The sequence below is a fragment of the Chlorocebus sabaeus genome, chromosome 20 (assembly GCF_047675955.1).
Source record: "Chlorocebus sabaeus isolate Y175 chromosome 20, mChlSab1.0.hap1, whole genome shotgun sequence".
Classification (NCBI taxonomy): Eukaryota; Metazoa; Chordata; class Mammalia; order Primates; family Cercopithecidae; genus Chlorocebus; species Chlorocebus sabaeus.
The window spans coordinates 109,727,401-109,753,581 of NC_132923.1; the positions used below are offsets into that span (position 1 = coordinate 109,727,401).

Below are 26,181 nucleotides of genomic sequence, written 5' to 3' on the forward strand. Positions count from 1 at the left end.
GGCAATGAAAAAGCCATTGAGTAGCATTTAAGCAGTTTATTTGCCCAAAGCCACGTTTTAGTAAGTGGCAGAATTAAACAGTTAAGAGCCTGACAGGCGGTCCTGGGTTTGCACCCTGCTCTGTCATGTGCTGAGTGATCTTGGAGAAATTATTCAACTTAAGTCCCCATTTCTTGATTTCAGGGTCCACTGAGGCTTATACCAGGTTGCTGCCTCACCAAGAAAGTTGGGGATTCTTGGGGATTTGAAGCTGAGCAGCTTTGTAGTGGAAAGGGCTGGAGTTGACTCCTTCAAGGGGTGGCTTAAGAAATGTTTAAGAGTGGGAAGTGCTTCTCAGGTCCAATGGTCACCTTCTGCATAGAAGTCAAAGGTCAGCGGGGGTCCATAGCAGGTTGGGTCCTGGGGAAAGCAGCCCCCTAGCGACAGTAAAGGCTCAGATGCCAAGTCCCGCTCCAGGATTGAAGGCTCTTGGACAAGCGGCCTAGGGTGTAGGTTTCCCCCATCCCAGTCCCTCCCTGCCTGCACTCACTGGGCCCGGGAGGACACCCACTGTTCATCATGCTCTGCGCACCCTAATATCTCTAGAGAGCCATTCATTCAACAGATCCCTGCAGGGCAGGCCTTGAGGATCGAACCTTTTCCCTATAGCCCCGACCTCGTCACACATTTTATGTGCGCTTGCTGTGAGCAGTCCACAATCTTTGGCGTGCACAGGGGCATAGGCTGTTCCGGAAGCCGCCAGTCTCCAAAGTTCTGGCGGGACAGAAGGGAGGGGAGAGGCTGAGTCTCGAGCCGCTAGGGAGCGGCGCTGCCCCAGGGCCGAGGGTGGAGCTTTCTGGGTCGGCCGGGAAAGGGCTGGGCTCAGCCTACAAGTGAAGGCAGGACAGCGTTGGCGGGCGCTCCCTTGAGGAGTCCAGGTGGCGGGCACCTCCGGGCCGATTCCCAGGATCCCTCGTGGCTCTGAGCTGCCGACCACCGGATGCCCCAGATTCCTAGGACCCAATCCCGGATTTCAGAACCTCAGGACCTTGCAAGTCCGAGCTCGGATTTCTCCCTGGACTTTAGATTTCTGGAAAGGGACGTCAGGCCGGATTCCGGATCCCTAGATCCCGTGGGAGGTTCTCCGATTCCGACCGGATTCCAGATCCCAAGATTCCTGATCTGCCGGCCCAGGCTCCTGCCCCGCCCCGGGTTCCCAGTGCGCGGCGCCCCGCGCCTGAGCGCCCCCGCATGGCGGGGCAGTGTTCCCGGTCCGGGGCTGAGCGCGCCGGCAGCTGCTGGCAGGACCCGCTGGCCGTGGCGCTGAGCCGGGGCCGGCCGCTCGCGGCGCCCCCGGGCCGGGGCTGTGCGCGGAACCGGCCGCTCAGCGTGGTCTACGTGCTGACCCGGGAGCCGCAGCCCGGGCTGGAGCCTCGGGAGGGAACCGAGGCGGAGCCGCTGCCCCTGCGCTGCCTGCGCGAGGCTTGCGCGCAGCTCCCCCGGCCGCGGCCGCCTCCGCAGCTGCGCAGCCTGCCCTTCGGGACGCTGGCGCTAGGCGACACCGCTGCGCTGGATGCCTTCTACAACGCGGGTGAGCGCGCTGGGGGCGGGGCCGGATCCGGGCGGGACTCAGGGTCCTGGGAGGGGACCCAGCCGGGCTCGATGGCTCAAGGGAGGGGCCGAGAGGGTTACCGGGTCTAGGGGACTTAAAGTGAGATGAAGCTGAAGGGCTTGGGACAGGGCCGTGAAAAAAGTGGGATTTAGGGGATCTGGGGCGCGGCCAGGCTCGGGACGAGACAGGGATCCGGGCGCAGCTCCAGGGCTCGGGGCTGGGGCTTAGGCACCCTTCGGTCGGAGCGGTGCCCAGCGAGCCAGGCAAGGATGGGGCGGGGCTTTGGAACTCTGGGGCGGGGCGGGGAGCGGCGCGGGGCTGGACTCAGCCTCAGCCTCAGGAGGATGTCACGCGGATCTCTTGAGGACAATTACTGGGAGAGGAGCTTAGACTTAGGGAAAGGGGCTGTACCCGGGAGGCTGGAGTTGAGGAGTCCTAGCATACTGTTTCCGAGGATCGGGCTGGAGAAGTAAACAGAGAAGCGAAGGGGCCCAACGGGACTGGACACTGGGTGAGGGAGCTTAGGTTAAGTGGCCTCTGGGGCCAAGAAAGAATGGGCGGGGAAGTGGGCGGGGAAGGATGGGCCAGGGGCGGGGCCAGAAGGAGGCTATTCCCCCGCGGGTCACTCCTCCCTCCAGCCAGCCCGGATGCTCCGCCCCCATACTTACTTGCTCATGCTGGAGTCCGGTAGCTGTGCTTCCTGGATGTCCATGAAATCATAGCCTAAAATGAAGGCTGACCCGACGACCACTCGGACACAAAGACACAATTATCGACAGACAAAAATCGCATACATGTTGACTCGTGCAGGCCCTAGCAGACGCTGTCATACACACAGGTACAGTCAGACATAGTAAGCTGTACATGTCACACATATACACATACATACATTTAGGCACAGCGTTGTCCATACACACTGATGGTAGCCCCTTTCAAGAGACTGTGCTGAAGACCAAAGGGAGGGGACTTCTATGTTTGCGCAACTCCCACCTCCCAAATGTCCTGGAACAGACTCAGTTGGTCCACAGCCTCCCTTCCCCCATGCCAGGTGCTCACAGGCTCTGAACCGTGGCCTGAGGGTCCCAGCCCAGTGAGCCCAACTCCTCTCCTGCAACACCACAGAGATCAGTTCTGTGAAAGTGCCGGGGGCCCCTAAAAAGGGCCGACTGAAGCCCAAAGCAGAAACAGACCCTACTGGAGTCCCACAGCAAGGCAGGTCAAGCCAGGATGGACCCCAGCTCCTTCCCCATCAAGCTGGGCTTCAGGGATCAGCGCCGCCCCCTCTGTGCCTGCAGACGTGGTGGTGCTGGAGGTGAGCAGCTCGCTGGTACAGCCCTCCCTGTTCTACCACCTTGGTGTGCGTGAGAGCTTCAGCATGACCAACAACGTGCTCCTCTGCTCCCAGGCCGACCTCCCTGACCTGCAGGCCCTGCGGGTAGGTGTCCTGGGGCTGGTGGGGGCAGGCACCGGGCTGGGGTAAGGCCTACGCAGAACACCAGTATCTGACTGTCTGCCTCCTGCAGGAGGATGTTTTCCAGAAGAACTCGGTGAGCAGAATCCACCTCTCACTCGAAAGTGCCCTTTGACTTCCACTATGACCTCTGACCTCCACTAATCCTCCTGGCTTCCTCAGTCACCTAATGCCCCCCTGACATCCCATGTGTTCCTCTGTTTCCTGTTGCCTCCTCTCATGACGGGTGCCCCTTTCCTGCGATTCCAATTCCCACTGGTGCTGACCTTTGATGCTCTCACTCCCCTTGTCTAGCCCTGTGCTGACCTCTGATCTCACTGATTCCTGCCTCCCTCCCACCAGGATTGCGTTGGCAGTTACACACTGATCCCCTATGTGGTGACGGCCACTGGTCGGGTGCTGTGTGGCGATGCAGGCCTTCTGCGGGGCCTGGCTGATGGGCTGGTACAGGCTGGAGTGGGGACCGAGGCTCTGCTCACTCCCCTGGTGGGCCGGCTTGCCCGCCTGCTGGAGGCCACACCCACAGACTCTTGGTAATGAGGGCCCCCAGGGAGGGTGCTCCAGGAGGGGGCTGGTGAGGGTACGGTGGGCTGGGGCTGAGGTGCAGGCCCCACCATTCTCTCTCCCTGCCTCCCCTGCCCTGGACGTCAGTGGCTATTTCCGGGAGACCATTCGGCAAGACATCCGGCAGGCGCGGGAGCGGTTCAGTGGGCCGCAGCTGCGGCAGGAGCTGGCTCGGCTGCAGCGGAGACTGGACAGCGTGGAGCTGCTGAGCCCCGACATCATCATGAACTTGCTGCTCTCCTACCGCGATGTGCAAGTGCGTGGTGTTCAGAGAGGCAGTAGGGCAGCTGGCATTTGAGGTCAGACAAACCCAAGTTCAGCTCCTGGCTGGGCCACTTGCTCACTGGTGGCTTTGGGCAAATGATCAAATGTCTCTGAGTGTTGGCTTCCTTATTTGTTAGACAGGATGAGCATGTCGCTGCCTCCTGGGGCCGTTGTGGGGTTGGGAATGCCCAACATGGGGCATACAGCAGGTTCTCCCTGTGAGGTGTGGTGTCTGCTGGGCCTGAGGAGGCGTGCAGAAGATGGTGGCTGGGTGGGATGTCAGGTGTGGGAAAGGACCCTGGCCCAAGGTTCCTCGGGGCCTGGAGGCCCATGATGCCAGTACTTGCCGTTCCCTGATGCAGGACTACTCGGCCATCATTGAGCTGGTGGAGACGCTGCAGGCCTTGCCCACCTGTGATGTGGCCGAGCAGCATAATGTCTGCTTCCACTACACTTTTGCCCTCAACCGGTGAGTGGCAGAGCAAGGGTTAGGTCATAGCCACATAAAGGTTTCCGAAACCTGGGTCTCTGCTGTGCAAAGCCATTGCTGTCTGGGATCACTGCTGTTCGGGGAATTTGCTGACCGGGGTCACTGATGTCAGTAGGTCCCTGTTGTTCTGAGTTACTGCTGCCTGGTCGGGGTGGGGGAGGTGGTGCTGCCTGTGGTATGGTCACCACTGTTCAAGATCACTGCTCCTAAGGGTCATTGCATCTAGGAATCACTTCTATCTGAGGTCACTACCCCTAGAGAGGTCAGTGCTGGCCAGGGTCACTATCATTTTGAGGTCATTATTGTCAGGCCCATGGAAGGGTCCCTGCTGTTCAGTGTCTGGAGGTCCCTGAACAGAGTAGGCCAGGGCCATCAGGGAGGGCCTGAGCCCATCTTTTCTCTAGAAGGAACAGGCCTGGGGACCGGGCGAAGGCCCTGGCCGTGCTGCTGCCACTGGTACAGCTTGAGGGCTCCGTGGCACCTGATCTGTACTGCATGTGTGGCCGTATCTACAAGGACATGTTCTTCAGTTCAGGTTTCCAGGATGCCGGGCACCGGGAGCAGGCCTATCACTGGTAAGGAGCACAGTGAGTGGCTGGTGGGCTGAGCTATGAGATGAGGGATGGTGCTGTGGGCATCGGTCTAGCCTTGTGCCCCCTACCCCCACCCCAGGTATCGCAAGGCTTTTGATGTAGAGCCCAGCCTCCACTCGGGCATCAATGCAGCTGTGCTCCTCATTGCTGCCGGGCAGCACTTTGAGGATTCCAAGGAGCTCCGGCTAATAGGTGAGCACAGATCCTGGCTCTTGTCTCGTCACCCACAGGGGTTCAGAGGGGCCTGGGAAGAGGGCAGGGAGAAAGCATACTGGGTAAGAGTTAGGATGAGTTCATCCATTTTGGACTGTCCTGCCCATACCCACACCTGGGTCCTAATACCTGTTCTGGGCCCTCAGGAGCCCTCAAACCCACAAATGTTCCCTAACACATCTGCGTGTTCATATACCTGTGCCTGAGCTCCTGTTCCCACCCGAGATCTTGCCACACCCAATGATTTACTCATATCTATGTTCATGTCCACATTCAGGCCCACAAAAATGGTGGGCCTCACTCACCCCTCCACCCACACTCACTGGAGCCCATGCCCCTCTCCCCCAGGCATGAAGCTGGGCTGCCTGCTGGCCCGCAAAGGCTGCGTGGAGAAGATGCAGTATTACTGGGATGTGGGTTTCTACCTGGGAGCCCAGATCCTCGCCAATGACCCCACCCAGGTGGTGCTGGCTGCAGAGCAGCTGTATAAGCTCAATGCCCCCATATGGTAGGTGGCCCCCTCCGCATTCTTGGCCTGACCTGGGCTGTCAGCTCCTGCACCTATGTCCGTTGGCATGCTAGACTGAATCCTGAGCCAATGACCTGGCTACTTTTAGACCAGTGCCCGTGGCACCCCATGCCAACGTTCTGGCTATATCCAGGCCAGTTTCCTCTCCCTGGCAGTGCTGGTTGGTGCCTGCGCTGAACTGAGGATGCGGCTTTGTGTCCAGGTACCTGGTGTCTGTGATGGAGACCTTCCTGCTCTACCAGCACTTCAGGCCCACGCCAGAGCCCTGTGGAGGGCCACCACGCCGTGCCCACTTCTGGCTCCACTTCTTGCTACAGTCCTGCCAACCATTCAAGATGGCCTGTCCCCAGGGTGACCAGTGCTTGGTGAGGCTTGTAGGGGTGGTGGACCTGGGAAAGGGGTAAGCCCCTTCTGACCAACCCTACTCCCCCACTGCCTGCAGGTGCTGGTCCTGGAGATGAACAAGGTGCTGCTGCCTGCAAATCTCGAGGTTCAGGGTACTGACCCAGTGAGCACAGTGACCCTGAGCTTGCTGGAGCCTGAGACCCAGGTGAAGTCGCTGCTGAGGCCCCTCACTCACCTCTGCTGGGACCTTTTCTGTGGAACCTTTCTCCCATTCTCAGACCCTTCTCCTGTCCCCAGCACCCCCCATCACACCCCATTTCTTCTTGCAGGACATTCCCTCCAGCTGGACCTTCCCAGTCGCCTCCATATGTGGAGTCAGGTGATAGGCGGGACCTGGGGCCCCTGGAAAGATGGGAGGTGAGGGTCTCGCTGCCACCCAGCCTGACACTCACTGGGTTCTTCATCCCTTCCCAGCGCCTCCAAGCGCGACGAGCGCTGCTGCTTCCTCTATGCACTCCCCCCGGCTCAGGACCTCCAGCTGTGCTTCCCCAGCGTAGGGCACTGCCAATGGTGCGCAGTCTTTCATGGTCAGGGTACTCTGAGGACCAGGATGCCCGGGGGAGTGGGGGAAAGAAAGGGACGACGTCCCTCGGGTGCCCCGGCTTATGTGGGGACCAAGATGCCTCTCCCGTGAGTCTTACCTCCCCCACCTTCAGGTTCTGCGGCCTGATCCAGGCCTTGGTGACGAACCCGGATTCCACGGCGCCCGCGGAGGAGGCAGAGGGCGTGGGGGAGGTGTTGGAGGTGAGGACGCGGGACTGGGAGCTAGCGGAGGGCGAGGGGCCGCGGGCCCTGCTGAACCCTATCTCACTCCGTGCCCGGCAGTTTGATTATGAGTACACGGAGACGGGCGAGCGGCTGGTGCTGGGCAAGGGCACGTATGGGGTGGTGTACGCGGGCCGTGATCGCCACACAAGGGTGCGCATCGCCATCAAGGAGATCCCGGAGCGGGACAGCAGGTGCGGTGCGTGGCCGCGCGGGCGGGGCTGAGGGCTTTGGAGGGCCGAGTGAGCTGGGCCACGAGCGGAGCGGCTCCTGTGGGCGGGGCCTAGTGGGCGGGCTCGTAGGACCTGAGAGTTCGAGCCCTGTGGACTGGGCCCGTGGGCGGAACAGCCAGGACCGTGCGGGCGGGATTGAGGTCTGGAGGGTCCTATGGGCAGGGTAGTAAGGGTGAGGAAGTTGGGAGAGGGCTTGTGGGCGGGGCAGGTCCTTGGGGCGGGGCCAGGCTGGGGCGGGATGTGCTGGGCTTCTCTGCCCACATCGGTCCCTTTCCTCTCTCCCCTACCTCCCCCCAGATTTTCTCAGCCCCTGCATGAAGAAATCGCTCTTCACAAACGCCTGCGCCACAAGAACATAGTGCGCTATCTGGGCTCAGCTAGCCAGGGCGGCTACCTTAAGATCTTCATGGAGGAAGTGCCTGGAGGTGCCTGCCCTGTGTGGGATGGGAATGAAATTGAGGTGTGGGGCGTGGTACCGAGGCAGGCAGGGTTGGAGAGCCCAGGGGGAAATGCACCCTAGTGCGTGTGGGTGGTGTAGCCTAGAATTAGCTGAGGAATGGCGCTGGGTGATGGAGTTGGGGCTACGACATGGGTGTGTCTGGGCCTTGAGCAGAGATGCGGGCTGGAGCTAGTGGGTGGGAACAATGAACTTGGACTGTCCCCACCCAGGCAGCCTGTCATCCTTGCTGCGGTCAGTGTGGGGACCCCTGAAGGACAACGAGAGCACCATCAGTTTCTACACCCGCCAGATCCTGCAGGGACTTGGCTATTTGCACGACAACCACATCGTGCACAGGGACATTAAGGTAAGCCCTGGGGCTGGCCCGCCCTCATCTGCTGGGGGTGGTAGGGGAGGACATGGTCTCAGACGCAGGCTGGCAGATTAAGTGAGCAGACCTGTTGCAAAGGGTAGGAAATTAATCAGGGAGGCTCTTTAGAGAAGGAGGGGAGAAGTTCAGCTCTGAAGCCAAACCAATTGTCAGCTCCCAGCCCCAGAGGGGCATGTAAGTGGGATGGCAAGGGGAGAGTGTTGACAGAGGCAGGACCAGGCTGGGATCTCCAGGAGATGGGATCCCAGAAAGAGGGTCTAGTTCTGCTGGCAGGGGCCCAGCCCAGTGTCCACTAATGACTATTGATCAGGGGGACAATGTGCTGATCAACACCTTCAGTGGGCTGCTCAAGATTTCTGACTTTGGCACCTCCAAGCGACTGGCAGGAATCACACCTTGCACTGAGACCTTCACAGGTAACAAGGTGTGGGGGTGCTGAGTGGGGATGCTGACCTGGGACAGAAGATGTCTTGGAACTTTCCAGGGAATGGGGTTTCTCCTAGGCATGGAGTTAGAGTCCTAATGGGGAATGAAACCCAGGGTGAGTGATTGGGCCAGAGCTGAGGTGATGGCATCTAGAACTGGAGCTTGGATAAGTGATGAAACTGACTTTAGCACTTGAGGAGTGTTGATGTAGGCCAAGGTGGGAGTTGGAGGAAAAAGCTGGTGATGGAGTTCAGGGGGACGATGCAATCCAGGATGTGTGCTGGAGCGCTACTGTGGGTGATGGAGTCTGCGAATGTGGTGGAGCCCAGGGTGAATGATGGAAGCCTTGGCAGGTGATGGAGCCTCGGGTGGTGATGGAACTCAGGATAGATGTTTGATGACCAGGATAGGTGTTGAGGTACGTTTTGGATGATAGTTTCAGTATGGGTGCAGTCGGCCTGAGGATGATGGCATTCCCCTCCCCTCTCCAACCCCATGTTAAAGCCTAGATGGGCATCAGTGTTCCCGCTTCTGTCCTAGGAACTCTGCAGTATATGGCCCCAGAAATCATTGACCAGGGCCCACGTGGGTATGGGAAAGCAGCTGACATCTGGTCACTGGGCTGCACTGTCATTGAGATGGCCACGGGTCACCCCCCCTTCCATGAGCTAGGGAGCCCACAGGCTGCCATGTTTCAGGTAAGACCCCGTTGGGCCTGGCACATGGAAGTGGCATAGGGCCAGCCTGGGCCTTGGACACCTCTGAATGTCACCCTTGTTCACCCTCCTCCAACAGGTGGGTATGTACAAGGTCCATCCGCCAATACCCAGCTCTCTGTCGGCTGAGGCCCAAGCCTTTCTCCTTCGAACTTTTGAGCCAGACCCCCGCCTCCGAGCCAGCGCCCAGGCACTGCTGGGGGACCCCTTCCTGCAGCCTGGAAAAAGGAGCCGCAGCCCCAGCTCCCCCCAACATGTTCCACGGCCCTCAGGTGCTTGGAGGTGGCGGGATGGACACACTGGAGGGCAGAGGGGTTGTGGAGCTGTGAGGGGGGAAGAGGGCCCAGCTGACAGCTCTGTTCCTCCCTCAGATGCCCCTTCCACCAGTCCCATTCCTTCAGCCGACTCAACCACCCAGTCTCAGACATTCCCACGCCCTCAGGCACCGTCTCAGCACCCGCCCAGCCCCCCGAAGCGCTGCCTCAGTTATGGGGGCACCAGCCAGCTCCGGTGAGACCTAGGCTCCTGGGATGGGTTCCCTTTGCCTGGTTTTGCCTTTTTCTCCCCTCCTACAAAAGCCCTCCTTGGGGACCTGGGCACCTTGACCATTTGTGAATGTGGCATTTGGTGCCTCCCCATGCCCTGTTCTGGCAACTCTAACTTGGACTTGTTGTGTCCTCTCAGTGCGGGGTTTATCTATGTTCATCCCTGTGAGGTAGGCATAAAAGTAGGAGAGCCAGAATTCAAACCCGGCAGCAGAGGTGACTGCCTGGTTGCTGCCGGTCTTCAATCAGCCGCTCGCCCTTGTGCCCAGGGTGCCCGAGGAGCCTGCGGCCGAGGAGCCTGCGTCTCCGGAGGAGAGTTCGGGGCTGAGCCTGCTGCACCAGGAAAGCAAGCGTCGGGCCATGCTGGCCGCGGTGCTGGAGCAGGAGCTGCCAGCGCTGGCGGAGAATCTGCACCAGGAGCAGGAGCAGGAGCAGGAGCAGGAGCAGGTGGGCGGCCCACCCTAGCGCCCCCTGGTGGTAGCGCAGGGTCAGGACACCTGTTGATGTCCCCGCACCCCACCACCCCACCTCCGCGGCAGCGTCTCCTTTGGCTGGAACACTCGCTGACCACCCCTCTCTTCCTTCTCAGGGGTCCCGTCTGGGCAGAAACTATGTGGAAGAGCTGCTGCGCTGCCTCGGGGCACACATCCACACTCCCAACCGCCGGCAGCTGGCCCAGGAGCTGCGGGCTCTGCAAGGACGGCTGAGGGCCCAGGGCCTTGGGCCTGCACTTCTGCACGGACCGCTCTTTGCCTTCCCGGATGCGGTGAGGGCGCCTTCTGGTAGTCAGAGCTGCCCAACAACAGGTAGTGAGCTCCCCGTCCCTGGGGAGGTGCCAGGACTTGATGTTCCAAGATTCCCTGTCTCCTCCCTGAAGATCAGGCCTGCAGCAAAAAACCGTCTGCCCAGTCCTAGCTTCCCAGCCCCTCTCTGGACCTCAAGCCCGCCCATCCCACTTGCCTCCCGCCGAAGACTTTCTAGGCCTTTCCAACTCAAGCCCTGCCTCTAGTTGAGGCTCAGCTGTCTCAGCGGCGCCCTCCCTCCCCCTGCAGGTGAAGCAGATCCTCCGCAGGCGCCAGATCCGTCCACACTGGATGTTCGTTCTGGACTCACTGCTCAGCCGTGCTGTGCGGGCAGCCCTGGCTGTGCTGGGCCCGGGTAGGAGGGGAGTGCCACGGGCCTCCTGCCAGCGAGGGTGTGGTGCTTGCTGGGCGCGGTGAACATCGAATGGGGCCGGTGGGGGCCAGGCGGGACAGGGGCAGGCAGGCGCCGGTGGGGGCGTGACTAAATGGATATCTCCCATACCGGCACTGCCTGGGGGGCACCCTATCCCCCGCACTCCCTTGCTAGGATCTGGGGGTCCCAAACAGGCGTTGTGGCCTTGCCTGAGTTCACGGCGCCTGGCTGCAGAGGTGGAGAAGGAGGCGGTCTCACTGAGGTCAGAGGAGCTGAGTGAAGAAGGGGACTCCCAGCAGAGGCCACAGCAGAGCCCAGGCCAGCAGAGCCTGCTTCCGGTGGAGCCTGAGCAGGGCCCCGCTCCTCTGATGGTGCAGCTGAGCCTCTTGAGGGCAGAGACTGATCGGTAAAGCCCCTTGGAATCGCTCATAGCCTCTGCCGGGCTTCAACCCACTCCCCACTCACCATTCCATTCTACTCTTCTCTGCCCCACAGGCTGCGGGAAGTCCTGGCGGGGAAGGAACGGGAGTACCAGGCCCTGGTGCAGCGGGCTCTACAGCGGCTGAATGAGGAAGTCCGGACCTATGCCCCGGCCCCAGAGCCCCCAGGTGAGTGGGCCTTGGCTGGAGAACACTATTGGTGGGTTCGAGGCAGCTTCTAGCAGGAGGCACTCTTGGGCTCATCACCTGACTGCTTCTTGACAGCCGCTCTTTCAACGGACCAGGGCCTGGTGCAATGGCTACAGGAACTGAATGTGGATTCAGGCACCATCCAAATGGTGAGGTGGGGAGTGCTTGGCTATCCCTGACCTCACCAGCCAAAGCCTCCATCTCTGTCCATCTGCCCGCTCTTCTCACTGTGCCCTCTGATGCAGAGAATCTCAATACTGGAAGAACACTTAGTATTCTCTTCCCATTGTATGGATGAGAAAACTGAGGCCCAGAAGGGGGGTGTGATCTGCCTCAGTATTTTGGCAGCAGAGCAGAGCTAGTACCCGGGTCTCTGGACACATCTTTCTGTAATTTCTTATTTCCCTGTGTCTGCGGGTCTTTGTCCACATCCAGCTGTTGAACCATAGCTTCACCCTCCACACCCTGCTCACCTATGCCACTCGAGATGACCTCATCTATACCCGCATCAGGTACATCCTGGGTCCCCCAAGGGTGAACCATGCATGTGGCCTCATCCTGGCCAACTGCAGGCCTGCCTAGGTTCCTTCCTGGAAACCAAAGGGGCACCTGGGTCCCCTAAGGACAGAGGGGGCACTGGGCAGACAGTGGGTGCAAGACAGAGTCCAGGGCCACCTTCCGGCTGAGCCACACAGAGTCCATTACCCCCAGGGGAGGGATGGTATGCCGCATCTGGAGGGCCATCTTGGCACAGCGAGCAGGATCCACGCCAGTCACCCCTGGACCCCGAGAGGCTGAATGAGGGCATCAGAGGTCAGACAGATCCAAGGATGGATGAATGGAGAGGACAAAGGCAGCTTCTGACACACCAGCCCCAGGACCTGGGGTGACTGAAGGAAGCCAGGCGAGTGGGGGCCAGGACTGGTTCCAGTGAGAGAAACCAACCACAGGCACCCAAGCACTACCAGACAAAACGTATTAAACAGAACACTTTTGAACCTTTGTCCTGGCAATTTTGGAGGTATATGGGGGGAGGGGTACCCTGGGAAGAGCCCCCTAGGTCTTTTAAAAAAAAATTTTTTTCAGGCCGGGTGTGGTGGCTCACGCCTGTAATCCCAGCACTTTGGGAGGCCAAAGCGGGTGGATCACGAGATCAGGAGTTCGAAACCAGCCTGACCAACATGGTGAAACCCCGTCTCTACTAAAAATACAAAAATTAGCTGGGTGTGGTGGCTTGTGCCTGTAATCCCAGCTACTCAGGAGGCTGAGACAGGAGAATCGCTTGAACCCAGGAGGCAGAGGTTGCAGTGAGCCAAGATCACACCATTGCACTCCAGAGCAAGACTTTATCTCAAAAAAAAAAAAAAAAAAAAAAATTTTTTTTAGAGACAAGGTCTTACTCTGTCATCCAGGCTGGAGTGCAGTGGCATAGTCATATTCACTACAGCCTCAAGCTTCTGGATTCAAGCGATCCTTCCTCCTCAGCCTCATGAGTAGCTGGGACCACAGGTGTGCACCACCACACTCAGCTAATTTTTAAACTTTTTTTTGTAGAAATAACATCTTGCTTTGTAGCATAGCTCACTGCAGCCTCAAACTCCTGGGCACAAGCAATCTGCCTGCCTCAGCCTCCTGAGTAGCTGGGACTACAGGCATGTGACACCACCACTTGCAGCTAATTTTTAAAATTTTGTAGAGCTTGGTCTTGTTATGTTGCTCAGACTGGTCTTGAACTCTTGGGCTCAAGTGATGCTTCTGCTTCAGCCTCCCAAAACATTGGGATTACAGGTGTGAAACACTGTGCCTGGCTTCTCTGAAGTCTTTGTGGCGGAGTCTAAAGTTCCTTCATCTGGCCCCTCTTACTTCCCTGGCTCTTTCCTGCAATCACTTTTCTTCCTCCCTGCCCCAGCAGACACCAGCCTTTTATTGCCCTTAGAGCAGACTTTATTGACTTTCGCCAAGGGCAGGCCCTGAGATGGGGGTCCAGAGAGAGAGGCTTGGTCGGACTACATCCTAGGGGCCAGGTTGGTTCTGAGGGGTAGAAGGCCATCCACCCACTCGCACGGCTGCTCCAGGAGGGCCTGCCACAGCCGCTTCTCCTCCGGTGTGGAATCCATCCAGGGCACCTGCAGCCCATAGCTGCTGCCTGGATGTGGGTGGGCAGGGGTTGAGGGCATGATCACATTGGACACCTTGGGGCCCCCAAACACATAATCTGCCTGGTCCCAGATTATGCACTGTCCCCCATTACCACCCTCAGTTCTCAGTAGATATCAAAGCTCAGGAAAGGACAGAGAGGTATCCAGGGCCACACGCTGAGCCCCCATCTCCCAGGGCCTGTCTCAGGGAGCTACACCACTTACCGGTGCCCAGGCTGAGTCGTGTGCCCCCCAGCTGGCGGCTGGCCAGGGCTCCATGGTCCCAGAGGGAGAGCTCGGCACAAGCCTGGCGCAGGTCGGCAGGCCCAAAGCCATCGTACACCATGGTGTGGTTGAACACAGGTCTGAGGCTGCGTCGCACAACCCTTGTACGCTGGCGGCTGGCCCGGCTGTCATCAGGCAGTACGAAGCTGTGCGGGAGGTGGCCTGGCATCAGGTGACCATCCCTCACACTCCCTAGAGTCATCCAGTCACCATGTCCCACTCATTCTCCCTCACATATGTCCATGTCCCCTGGCTCCTGCCTGCCTGACCTCAGACCCTCACTGCCCTGGGACCTTTGCAGCAGCCTCCTCTCAGGTCTCCTGGCTTTAAAAGTTACAACTCCTGGCTGGGCGAGGTTGCTCACGCCTACAGTCCCAGCACTTTGGGAGGCTGAGGTGGGTGGATCACCTGAGGTCAGAAGTTTGAGACCAGCCTGGTCAACATGGTGAAACCCCATCTCTACTAAAAACACAAAAATTAGCTGGGTATGGTGGCATGCACCTGTAATCCCAGCTACTCGGGAGGCTGAGGCAGGAGAATCGTTTGAGCCTGGGAAACTGAGGCTGCAGTGAGCTGAGATCGTGCCACTGCACTCCAGCCTAGGCAACAGAGCGAGACTGCGTCTTAAAAAAAATAATAATACTAAAGAAAAAGTTAAAACTCCTGTTCACAGGGCTGCAGAGCAATGTCTCTGAAATGCAATTCTGCTACTCTCGCTGGCTCAGTGACTTTCATTATCTCCCTGTTGCTCCACCACCACCCCTCCTCAAGCAGTTTCCAAGGTTTTTCTTTCTTTGTTCCTTTCTTGTTTTTTGAGACAGAGTCTTGCTCTGTTTTGCCCAGGCTGGGGTGCAGTGGCATGGTCTTGGCTTACTGCAGCCTTCCAGGTTCCAGTGATTCTCTCGCCTCAGTCTCTCAAGTAGCTGGGATTACAGGCGCCCGCCACCATGCCTGGCTAATTTTTTGTACTTTTAGTAGAGATGGGGTGTCACCATGTTGGTCAGGCTGGTCTAGAAATCCTAACCTCAGGTGATCCACCTGCCTCAGCCTCTCAGAGTGCTAGGATTACAGGCGTGAGCCACCATGCCTGGCCTGTTTCCAAGGTTTTCAAAGCCTGGGAACCCCCTCTGCAAAATACAGTGTTGCTCAGAAGTACAATACCTGAAAGAAAGAACGCCTCTGGCTGCATCAGGGTGGACACCCAGAAGGGATCTGCCCACTGCCATTTCACTCTCTAAGGGTGGGGGCAGCATCTAGAGGCACCCCTAGAAGTCCCCTGGAAGCTTACTTTGAAGACCACTGAACTATAAGTTCCAGGCCAAGCCCCACAGCCTGGCCTCTCAGGTTCTCTGTGGAAGGACCCCTGCAGCCCTCAGCTTCAGCTTTTCAACAAGTCCTACAGGCGGCAGTCACACTGAAATGCAGCTCCTCAAAGGTGTCCTCAACTTTCCTGACTCCAGGCCTTTGCTCAAACCATCCCCTTCACCCCTGCTCAGTGGTGAAAGCCATGGCTGGGTGATCAAGGGTTGATTAGTAGGGCTTTGTCGAGGTTGGGCACTCCACTGCCGTCAAAAGAAAGGGAAGCCCCGAGGGCCAGCACTCCTCACCATTGTACGTAAGTGTCCAGGGATCCTGCCCGCAGTGGCAGGAGGTCCCGAGCCTCCTTCACCCAGAAGTGCAGCTCCCCGCTCGGGGGCAGTCCAGCGCCTGCGGAGAGGCTCGGCTCAGGCCCGCACACGGATGGAGTCCACCACCCCTAAACCCAGGGACAGGAGTCTCCCGCTTTTCAGGGCGTGTCCAGCTTGGCCTCTCCGGCTATCACTCACCCTCGGAGCCGGCGGGGATGTACTTGAGGGACAGGGCGAGTAGCCCGCGGCTCAGAAGGTCGTCGGGAGAGAGTGGAACCTGCGAGAGGCGGGCTTGTCGTGGAGCAGGGGCTAATGGAAAGGGGTCTCAGGAGGGTGGGGTCTGCAGACCCGGATGGGGTGCGGTTAGCAGAAACGGCGGGGCCTGCAGGGCGGAACCTAGGGGTCCCAGTGCCCTCATGGAAGGGGCCGTGGCAGGCCGGCTTCACCTGGGGCCGTGAGGTTAAGAGGTTGAGGGGAGGCTCTGTCGAAGGAGGGGTCTGAGGGGGCTGCGGGAGAGCCTGGTGGGGTAAATGCAGGAGACCCGGGTCGCAGGTCTCCCCACGCGGCCTGGCTGCCTCACCCGGGGCTGCAGGGGGAGCCAGGTGGGCTCAGAGCCCCAGTCCCACGTGTCCAAGGGCACTTCAGCTTCACCCAGAAAGATGTTGCGACCCAGGCTTTCGCGGTGCCACACGGACAGGCTCAGCACGCGGCCCTGGAGCTCGGCCTGCGGGACGGAGTACTGGGGACAGGAGGTGCGCTTTAGCGGAGCACTGCTGGTGGCCCGCGTAGATGCTGCGCGAGTTGGCTGGGGCGGGTCCTACCACGTTCCTACCTTGAAGGAATTCTGGGGAGCCCCGAAGGGCATTAATGGGGGCCTGGACTATCACCACGCCCACCACAAGGCTGACACACTGGAGAACGACTTAATAGCCCCCCGCCGATCCTCCGGGCTGCCCTTGCCACCTCGCCCCGCAGGAAGGGGCGTCCTGTTCATTAACGGGGAACCGCACCGTGGTCCCAGCCTCACCCGGAGAGTCTCGTTGAAAACCGGATTCAGATTCCGTTTCTTCACTGCCGTCTTGCGCTTGCTCTGCTTATCCGGGAGGAGGTAGCTTTTGACGTAGCTGGGAAGGTGAGAACCCGAGGTGAGGAGGGGCCCTCCCAGAGTCTTCTCCCCTGCCTGTGGGGCCCCCCAGCCACCACCCTGAACACATGCCAGGCCTCGTGCTAAGCGCTTTACAGGGATTGTCTCAATCCCACGCCTCCCAATAACGCTGTTGTTCCCATTTTGAAGATGAGAACGAGGAGGCCGGCCGAGACCCTGTGAATGGTGGGCTGTGACAGCCGCGCCCCGCTTGGCCGACCGGGCACTCACGGGTCCGAGCGGCGGCGTCGGGCGGCGGCCAGGCCCTGGCACTGGATCACGTGCACGCGCAGCTCGGAGGCACCCGGCTCGTAGTGCAGCGCGAAGTGCACGGAGCCGCGGACCTGCACCGCCTCCGCCTCGCCGGACAGGCTCATCTGGCTGCCGCTCAGCTGCGGACGGGATTGGGTGGGAGTCAGGGCCGCTCGCAGGGCTCACGTCGGGGCCGGGGGCAGCGCGGAGGCTTCAGACCGGAGTTATGGGTGGTAGGCCAGGGGGCTGCAGCGTTGGGTCCCGCGGCGAGGGAGGGGCAGGCAGGGGCTGCGCGTCGGAACGTGTCCACCTCCCCGGCCGCCCGGGTCCCCTCCCTCCCGCCTCACCGTGGAGGAGTTAAGGCTGGACACGGAGGAGCTGCTACTGAGCATGCGGTCGAGTGAGGGGTCCGGCCCCGGGGCCTCCTCCCCGTTCTCCAGGATCTGGGACGCGGCCTTGGTCTGCAGAGGGGGCAAGTGACGGGGCGCCCCTTCTTTCCCCGCCCCTGCCCCGAGCGCCCTGGGTCGCGGGCGGCTCGCAGCCCTGGGCAGGAGCGCTCCCCGCCCGGAATCCGCTCCGGATCTTGAGAGCAGCCGCGGGCCACTCCCGCCTACCTGGGCTTGCGGGGGCCGCGGCTCCTGCCCTCCCCTCGACGCGGGCTCCAGCTCCGGATCCGCCTTCTCGGCACAGACCGGCAGGTCTCCTTGGCCAGGGTCTGGGGTGGGGCATGAGACGCTAAGCGAGCCCTCTCCTGCCCGCCCCTGAACGAATTTGGAGGAACTGGTTTACAACTCCAGCGAGCTGCAGATTCAGGCCCCGGTGCTGCCCTGGGATCGTCCCCACCTCCGAGGCAGGGTGGGAGTAGGGGTGAGGAGGGTGAACGCAGGTGGTTGGGGCCCTTTAGAGCTGCCTCTGACCCCTGAAACCTCTCTGTGCTCCCCAACAGGCGCTCCCACTCACCTTCCTGGGCCTGGGACGCCTCCTCAGGATCTGAACCCTTTAGCGGGACAGAAGGCGATGGGAAATCAGGTCCCTGAAGGAAGGAAGGGATAGAGGTCACAGTGCGGGGGCTGGTGAAGAAGGGGTCAAAGGTCATATTGGGGTCAGAGGTCACAGACTCCAGCCAGCTACCCCAGTTTCAGGTTTAGGGCAGCCCACGGGGCAGGGCTGGCAGCAAGCTGCAGGAGCGGTGGGACCGGGGCTTCACAGCCCACCCCGCAGGGCTTGTGCCGCCTGACTCCCTGCTCCCATTGGTGAGAGCATTGGTACCTGAGTCCTGCACCTCTGCCAGGCCAGGCCAGCCCCAGTCCCTCCACACTCCTTTTTTTTTTTTTTTTTTTTTTTTTTTTTAATTGAGAGGGAGTTTCACTCTTGTTGCTCAGCCTGAAGTGCAATGGCGCGATCTTGGCTCACCACAACCTCCACCTCCCAGGTTCAAGCGATTCTCCTGCTTCAGCCTCCTGAGTAGCTGGGATTGCAGGTTATGCACCACCATGCGCGGCTAATTTTGTATTTTTAGTAGAGACGGGGTTTCTCCATGTTGGTCAGGCTGGTCTCGAGCTCCCGACCTCAGGTGATCCACCCGTCTCAGCCTCCCCTACAGACGTGAGCCACCGTGCCCGGCCTTTTTTTGAGACGGAATCTCGCTCTGTCACCCAGGCTGGAGTGCAGTGGCTGGATCTCAGCTCACTGCAAGCTCTGCCTCCCAGGTTTACGCCATTCTCCTGCCTCAGCCTCCGAAGTAGCTGGGTCTACAAGCGCCCGCCACCTCGCCCGGCTAGTTTTTTGTATTTTTTAGTAGAGACGGGGTTTCACCGTGTTAGCCAGGATGGTCTCGATCTCCTGACCTCGTGATCCGCCCGTCTCGGCCTCCCAAAGTGCAGGGATTACAGGCTTGAGCCACCGCACGTGGCCCTTTTTTTTTTTAAATTTTATTTTTTATAGAGATGGGGGGCATTTTGCTATGTTGCCCAGGCTGGCCTTGAACTCCTCAGCTCAAGCGATCCTCCTGCATCAGCCTCCCAAAATGCTGGGATTACAGGCATGAGCCACTGCCCCTGGCCCCACTTCACCCCTTAATAGCCAGATTCAGAAGTTCCCTTAGAGGCTGGATCCATACCACTGTTCACCACTGTTCCACCCAGGAGATGATGAGGTGCAGACACGGGAAGGGACATGTCCAGGGTCTCCCCATTCCCAGGCTGGGGCTCTTTTCCCCCCTGCCCCCCCCCCCCCACATTCCGCCTCCCTTCCAGGGACACTGTACTGACTTGCTGGTTCATTCACTCTTACCTCAGTCTCCCTGAGCCTCTCCTGAGGGGTCTCATCAATGTTGAGCCTAGGAGTAGGGAGAGGACACTCTCAGAGGGAGGGACCTGGTTACTGGTGGGCACCATCTCCCTCTTCCCGAGACCCCTCCTCACCTGGGTTCTGGCCCCTCTTCCTTCTCTTTCACAGCAACCTCAGCCTCCCCGTCGCTGCCTGGAGCCTGGTCTCCTGGGCGCAGGTGAGAAGTTCTGTGAGCCCCCATGCTCAGGAAGCCTGGCTGTGACTCGAGAGAGGCCCTGGGAGATGCCCACCCACCCGCCCACAGAGGGGCATTGCTCACTCAAAGACACACAGTACCAAGGGCAGCCAGGACTGGAGCCCCGTCCACATACAGACAGCGCCCTGGATGGCACATGGCTTGCCCTGCCCCGAAGATCTCTCACCCCTGGCGTTCTTCTTCCTGCGCATAGAGGCTCGGACAAGGTCAGAGCCGAAGTGGGCATTGTGGTGCCGCTGGGAGCGTGCTTCCTGGAACCAGTCCCCTGTCAGGATCTTCAGCTGCCCAGGGTCTGCCAGTGAGGCCCGGAGCTTGCTGGAGGAAGGGGGAGGGTGTGGCTGTCATGACTCACTCAAGCAACATTCCACCACCCACATGGTACCAGGCTTGGGACCAGGGGCCAGGGACCCAACAGCAAATCAGACTTGATCTGTGCTGTGGAGGAGCTCGGGCTGCTGGGGAGACCGAGTCCAGAAGAGACAAGTACACTATAGTGAACCGGATGATGTGATAGAAATAAGAAGAGCCAGCTCTGCCTGGGAGAATCCGGGAGGGTTTCCCAGAGGAGGTGACATTTGAATTGCCTTTATTTATTTATTTACTTAATTATTTTGAGATGGGGTCTCCCTCTATGCCCAGGCTGGCGTGCTATGGCGCAATCTCAGCTCACTGCAACCTTCACCTCCCAGGCTCAAGTGATCCTCCCACTTCAGCCTCCCGAGTAGCTGGGACTACAGGCGCGTGCCACCTTGCTCAGCTAATTTTTTGTATTTTGTTTTGTAGAGACGGGGCTTTTCAATGTTGCCCAGGCTAGTCTCTAACTCCTGGACTCAAGCGATCCACCTGCCTCAGCCTCCCAAAATGTTGTAAACCACTGTGCCCAGTCTTGAATTTCTTCTTAAAAGACAAATTGGAATTCTCCAGGTAGAGAAGGATAATAGTTATTACACTTTTTATTTTATTATTATTTTTTGAGACAGGGTCTTGCTCTGTTGCCCTGGCTGGAGTGCAGTGGCATGATCATGGCTCATTGCAGCCTGACCTCCTGGGTTCAAGCAATCCTCTCACCTCAGCTGCCTAAATAGCTGGGACTACAGGCACATACCACCACGCCAGGCTAATTTTTTAATATTTTGTAGAAATAGGGTCTCACTGTGTTGTCCAGGCTGGTCTTGAATTCCTGGGCTCAAGCAATCCTCCCGTCTCAGCCTCTCAAAGTGCTGGGATTACAGGAGTCGCCACTATCCCCGGCCAATTCCTCTTAAATCAGTGAAGTAGGACTCCTTAGCCCCATTTTATAGACAAGGAGCGTGGAGCTCAAGGAGGTCAGGTGAGTTGCCAAGGCTACAAAGCTAGGAAGTATCTGTCCCCAAACATTGCTTGTAACACCCATGCTCTTCTACCACCGTGCTCTTCCAGTACCAGCATAGGCATAGTAGTGAAGTGTGGGTTCAGGGACTGGGGAGCACCTGAGTGGCTGGAGGGGTCACTTTGTGTCTGTGTGTTGGGTGGGGGTTATGGTGGAAGAGGAGATGGTGGGGGCTGGCAAGGATCGACCAGGGAGGCCCAGAGGACCTTGCCTAGGAGCTTGTCCTTGACACTGGGGAGCCAGGAGAAGTTTCAGCGGGGACATTAAGGACAGATCTGGCCAGGCACGGTGGCTCGCATCTGTAATCCCAGCACTTTGGGAGGCCGAGGCGGGTGGATCATCTGAGGTCAGGGGTTTGAGACCAGCCTGGCCAACATGGTGAAACCTCATCTCTACTGAAAATACAAAAAATTAGCTGGGCGTGGTGGCATGTACCTATAATCCCAGCTACTTGGGAGACTGTGGCAGGAGAATTGCTTGAACCCGGAGGGGTGGAGGTTGCAGTGAGCCAAGATTGTGCCACTTCACTCCAGCCTGGGCGAAAAAATGAAACTCTGTCTCAAAAAAAATAAAAATTAAAATTAAAAAAGGACAGATCTGGGGAGGATCAGCTGCAGGAGGTGGGCCCAAGAGGCAAGCCTGGAGGCAGAGAGGCTGGCGAGAAAGCTGGTGCAGTCACCCCTGGAGAAGTGATGAGCTGTGAGCTGACCAAGGCCAGAGGAGACTAAAGGGCGAAACCAAGAACCACGCAGACATCTGACGGCAGTGGTGTCAGTAGGGAGCAGGGTAGGGGGCACTCAGGCCTCTCAATGCTCCCTGGCCAGGGTCTGCCCTGCCTTACCTGACCCGCCCTTCCTCCAGCTGGCGCAGGCGGGCATCTCGTTGGAGGACACCAGCAATGGCCTCCTGCTCCTCCTCTGTCAGGAAGCTGAGGTCCAATAGTCCTTCAGTCTCAGGCTTTGGCCCATGCGCCATGGGGAGGGAGGGCAGAGCCCAAAGCCCCTCTTGAGATGGGTGGCCCCTCTGGGGCATCAGCTGGGGCTGTGCCCCAGCTGGGCACACGTAGCTTCCTGGGGGCAGACCAAGGGTCAGGTCAAGCCCTGCACAAATGCTTGGCACATCCTGGAACCAACAGCCCTTTTCTCCCCAAACACTTGGCCAGGTATGTGTAGGGTGCCACCCCAGGACGGCTGAGCTCAAGGTGGGGTGACAGGCACTCATGCACACATGCATACACTGGCCCTTGAACGCACTCAGGGACATAGTGGAAGAAGCAAGAGACACACATGCACACACCCTGAGGTAGGGCCACACAGAACTGCAGCGATGGAACACACAGACACACGTGCACACGCGGATCCACGTAGGCATAGATATGGCCGCACATGCACATAGACACCTGCATAAAGACAGGCGCATGTACAGCTGTTCCCCCAGAAAGGGCCCTCTACAGACACAGACCCGGACCTGTGCCCACGAGAGACATGCACACACATTCTTTTTTTTTTTTTTTTTTTGAGAAGGAGCTTTGCTCTTTTGCCCAGGCTGGAGTACAGTGGCGCGATCTCATCTCACTGCAACCTCCGCCCGACGGGTTCAAACAATTCTGCCTCAGCCTCCTGAGTAGCTGGGATTATAGGCACACACCATCATGCCCAGCTAATTTTTGTATTTTTAGTAGAGACGGGGTTTGACCATGTTGACCAGGCTGGCCTGGAACTCCTGATCTCGTGATCCGCCCGCCTCGGCCTCCCAAGGTGCTGGGATTACAGGTGTGAGCCACCACGCCCAGCCCTACACATGTTCTTAAATCTGCACACAGTGGCCAGGCGTGGTAGCTCACACCTGTAATCCCAACACTTTGGGAGGCCAAGGTGGGCCGATCACTTGAGGTCAGGAGTTTGAGACCAGCCTGACCAACATGGTGAAACCCCATCTCTACTAAAAATACAAAAATTATGGCCGGGTACAGTGGTTCACCCCTGTAATCCCAGCACTTTGGGAGGCCGAGGCGGGCGGATCACCTGAGGTCAGGAGTTTGAGATCAGCCTGACCAACATGGACAAACCCCATCTCTACTAAAAATATAAAATTAGCTGGGCGTGGTGGTGCATACCTGTAATCCCAGCTACTCGGGAAGCTGAGGTGGGAGAATTGCTTGAACCTGGGAGGCAGAGGTTACGGTGAGCCAAGATCACACCATTGCACTCTAGCCTGGGCAAAAAGAGCGAAACTCCGTCTTCAAAAAAAAAAAAAAAAAAGAAAAAAGAAAAGAAAAATTAGCTGGGTTTGGTGGCACATGCCTGTAATTCCAGCTACTTGGGAAGCTGGGGCAGGAGAATCTCTTGAACCCAAGAGGTGGAGGTTGCAGTGAGCTGCGATGGCGCCACTGCACTCCAGCCTGGGCAACAGAGTGAGACTCTGTCTCAAAACAAAAACAAGCAAAAAAACCTGCACACAGCACATGCACACCAACAGGGATGGGCCCACCCGGATGGATCACCTAGACAAGAACAAGTCTGGGAACAAATGTGTCCCTCAATAAAGATGTACATAAAAATCACACAGACTCTGGCACACACACATTGTCCAGCTATCTGAGCTGTGAGCTCCTTGGAGGCAGGGAGAGGGAGTGACCCTCAAAGCCAGTACTTTGCACACAACAGATGGTTGGTAAAATTTTGATTAATTACATGCAGAAATATACCTGCACATACATGGGAATGCACACATACAACCACCCACCTAGACAGACACACACACGCATACACACACACACGTGCGCGCACACACACACATGCACACACACACACACATGCTCACTCCCCTGGGCCAGGAACCTCACAGCCTGGGTCCCTTCCCGCCACCCTTCACCTCCACCCTGCCCTGGCCCACTTGGCCTTCCTGTCTGAGGCAACCTCCTCCTCAGCCCACACCCCCAACTTCCTCCTCTGAGGTAACTGCTGCACACACTCCCACCGAGGCCTCCAACCCAGGGATGCCCCCGCCGCCAGCCCTGCCCTCTTGCCTGGAGCCACCGGGCCCCTCTGCTCTGGCCACACGGTTCTCCCAAGATCAGGGTGGGGTCCCGGCAGTGGAGGCCTAAGCTGGCACAGCAGCCCATGCTCAGGTACCACAGTGACTCCGGAAAGAAAACATTTGCCCAGCGCTGAGGGGCATGTAGACGTGGCAAGGGGCCCATGACTTGGTCAGGGCTGTGTCCTGAGCCCACTGGGCGGCCTCTCCTCTCTTCCCCGCCCCTTCCATGCCAGGGCTCCAGGTGGGGCCGGGACCAGTGGAGGCAGCTTGGCAGGCAGGTCCTGGCTTGTGTCCACCGCCTGCTATGTTCTGTCCCCTCCCAGCTGAGTCAGTGGCCGAGTCCCAGCGATCCCTCCTGACACCCTCAGGAGCTGAAGGCCTCGGCGTGGCTGCACGGTGTGCATTCGCTCTGTGGATACCTGTGTGCTCCACAACAGCAGTTTCCCTGAACTTCTATGGCCAAGGTGTGGGTCTTGCAAACGCACAGTTCGGGCTCCCCCGTGGGTTGGGGTGTGAACCCATGTCCCTCTCTGTGCCCTGGTCCGAGTCTGGTGGGCATGTCTGCGTGGCGTGGGTCTGTGAGCTGTGTGGTTGCTGTGTGAGTGTGTCTTTGTGTCCTGCTGCAGTGTGATGCTGCATGCTGACGATATTGTCTGTGCGGTGTGTTCAGTGACGTTCTAGGTGACAGCGCCATGTGGGGTGTGTGCAGTATGCCTTGTGCGTTTCCTCCTGTGCCGTACGTGTGCCTGGGCTGTGTGCTGTGGGGTGTCCCCTGGTGCCTTGGGGGCCGCCAGGTATGTGTGTCTGAGTGTGGATGGAGGTGGGAGAGGACACTTGGCAGAGCTGAGCCTATTTCTGTCCTGCGGGCCTGCCTGAGCTGGGCCATGGGCATCAGCCCAGCCTCCTCAGCAGTTCCCCTCCCTGAAGTCCCCTCTCCTACCAGAGGCAGAATCAAGTGTTTGGTCTTCCCTGCTGTTTTGACACTGTGGGACAGACCCATTGATGAAGAGGAGGGTCTGTCCATCTGTCCGGCTGTTCCAGTTCCAGACATGCGCCCACCTCCCCCAACCCCAAGGTGCTGGAGGGTGCTCAGGATACCAGGTGGCAGTGCCTGCGTCTCTGGACCCTGGCAGGGGACCCTGGCACCGACATGTGTTACCTGTAGGGGTCCAGTATGGGAAGACACCTTCGCAGGTGACTCCAGCTCCCCTGGCAGCCGAGTTTCAGGGACTGGGAGAAGAGCCGTGAGGGAAGAAGGCTGACTCAACAGGCAGCCCAGCCAGCAGCTGCCCCACACTGAGGAGGAGGAAACACCTCGGCAGGGCCTGATGCAAAACCGGGCCTGGACTCCCAGCGCCCCGGGGTGCGCCCCCGCAGCTGACTGGAGAGGCTGGGCTTGGCCCCAGCTCCCCAGTTAGACCACCCTGCGCAGAGTCCCTGCTCTGCCACTGGGTGTGCGACCTTAAGCAGGTCTCTTCCATTTCTTCTGATGCAAACTGTGGGTAGCAGTGTGCAAGGGGCCTGTTGTAAGGGAAATGAAAGTGCCCGGTGTGAGCTGGCAGAGTCGGGGTGAGGTATCCCCACTCCAGCATAGTCCAATGCCCATGGCCATTTCAGCAGCTGCTGCCCTCTGTATCCACATGCACCTCTGGGACATGCTGGCCACAGCAGAGCAGCCCTCTCTGTCCCCTCTGCTGTCCTGGGCCCCATCTATTTGAGGAGGCCTGAAATCTTCCAGTGCCAAGGTGAGGGTCCCACACTGGCACCCTGAACACCCCTGAGCCCCTCTGAGCACCCCATTCTACACCCAGCTTCTGCCTGAGATTAGAAGGTTTAGGCCCTAGATTACATTGGCTTCAGGACCCTGAACCTCCTGGGTTGTCTTGGGCACAAGAGGCCACACCGAAGCTTTCTGACTCCCCCCAAGTCCACTTCACTTTCCATGGCCTGCCCTGGCCCGACCCCCTCCCCTGAACCTAGGGCCATGGATTAAAGATTAGAGGGCTCCTCATAGACCCCTGGGAGAGGTAGGGCAAGGGGTGGTTTATAAACAAAACCGGTCTGGGCACGGTTACTCATGCTTGTAATCCCAGTACTTTGGGAGGTCGAGGTGGGCGGATCACTCTAGGACAAGAGTTTGAGACCAGTCTGGCCAACATGGTGAAACCCCATCTCTACTCAAAATACAAAAATTAACTGGGCATGGTGGCGAGTGCTTGCAGTCCCAGCTACTCGGGAGGCTGAGGCAGGAGAATCGCTGGAACCCAGGAGGCGGCGGTTGTAGTGAGCTGAGATCTTGCCACTGCCCTCCAGCCTGGGCAACACAGTGAGACTCCGTCTC

At 58.8% G+C, this 26,181-nt stretch overlaps 2 protein-coding genes across 5 annotated transcripts; one reads left to right on the plus strand and one right to left on the minus strand.

The window, feature by feature from the left end:
- The first annotated feature begins 799 nt into the window (after window positions 1-799).
- Window positions 800-12,443, plus strand: MAP3K6 (mitogen-activated protein kinase kinase kinase 6). Of its 4 annotated transcripts, none has more exons than XM_007979836.3 (29): window positions 800-1,570; window positions 2,887-3,026; window positions 3,115-3,138; window positions 3,405-3,595; window positions 3,714-3,882; window positions 4,253-4,359; window positions 4,785-4,955; window positions 5,053-5,165; window positions 5,535-5,694; window positions 5,918-6,080; window positions 6,158-6,265; window positions 6,390-6,439; window positions 6,535-6,630; window positions 6,777-6,864; window positions 6,946-7,079; window positions 7,416-7,543; window positions 7,788-7,924; window positions 8,259-8,364; window positions 8,915-9,072; window positions 9,170-9,362; window positions 9,462-9,600; window positions 9,905-10,082; window positions 10,225-10,401; window positions 10,688-10,793; window positions 11,046-11,217; window positions 11,307-11,419; window positions 11,516-11,589; window positions 11,876-11,952; window positions 12,152-12,443. In XM_007979836.3, the coding sequence occupies exons 1-29, from the start codon at window positions 1,231-1,233 to the stop codon at window positions 12,240-12,242; spliced, it is 3,903 nt and encodes a 1,300-aa protein (XP_007978027.1). In that variant the 5' UTR covers window positions 800-1,230; the 3' UTR covers window positions 12,243-12,443. The 4 variants fall into 4 exon arrangements, with proteins under 4 accessions (XP_007978027.1, XP_072863738.1, XP_037840844.1 ...); XM_073007637.1 differs by having other exon boundaries at window positions 4,911-4,955; XM_073007638.1 differs by lacking the exon at window positions 800-1,570 and adding an exon at window positions 1,954-2,102.
- Window positions 12,444-13,361: 918 nt separating this feature from the next.
- Window positions 13,362-25,129, minus strand: SYTL1 (synaptotagmin like 1). The gene is made up of 15 exons (XM_007979846.3): window positions 25,000-25,129; window positions 21,643-21,871; window positions 19,599-19,747; window positions 19,311-19,383; window positions 19,180-19,225; window positions 17,848-17,920; window positions 17,502-17,602; window positions 17,235-17,348; window positions 16,867-17,027; window positions 16,519-16,615; window positions 16,072-16,230; window positions 15,690-15,768; window positions 15,471-15,570; window positions 13,804-14,009; window positions 13,362-13,586 (listed from the first exon to the last, which is right to left on the minus strand). Exons 2-15 carry the CDS (start codon window positions 21,831-21,833, stop codon window positions 13,447-13,449), a joined length of 1,689 nt encoding a protein of 562 aa, XP_007978037.1. The 5' UTR covers window positions 21,834-21,871; window positions 25,000-25,129; the 3' UTR covers window positions 13,362-13,446.
- Window positions 25,130-26,181: the final 1,052 nt, after the last annotated feature.

What these genes read in the sequence shown, in the direction of transcription:
- MAP3K6 (XM_007979836.3), top strand. Translation starts at nt 1,231, where the DNA reads ATGGCGGGGCAGTGTTCCCGGTCCGGGGCTGAGCGCGCCGGCAGCTGC. An exon ending in GGGGGCACCAGCCAGCTCCG is followed by an intron (nt 9,601 to 9,904) that starts GTGAGACCTAGG and finishes CCTTGTGCCCAG; the next exon opens with GGTGCCCGAGGAGCCTGCGG. An exon ending in CCTGGCTGTGCTGGGCCCGG is followed by an intron (nt 10,794 to 11,045) that starts GTAGGAGGGGAG and finishes GCCTGGCTGCAG; the next exon opens with AGGTGGAGAAGGAGGCGGTC.
- SYTL1 (XM_007979846.3), bottom strand. Translation starts at nt 21,833, where the DNA reads ATGCCCCAGAGGGGCCACCCATCTCAAGAGGGGCTTTGGGCTCTGCCC. An exon ending in CAGGAAGAAGAACGCCAGGG is followed by an intron (nt 19,384 to 19,598) that starts GTGAGAGATCTT and finishes ACCTGCGCCCAG; the next exon opens with GAGACCAGGCTCCAGGCAGC. An exon ending in CCAGCCTTAACTCCTCCACG is followed by an intron (nt 17,028 to 17,234) that starts GTGAGGCGGGAG and finishes TCCCGTCCGCAG; the next exon opens with CTGAGCGGCAGCCAGATGAG.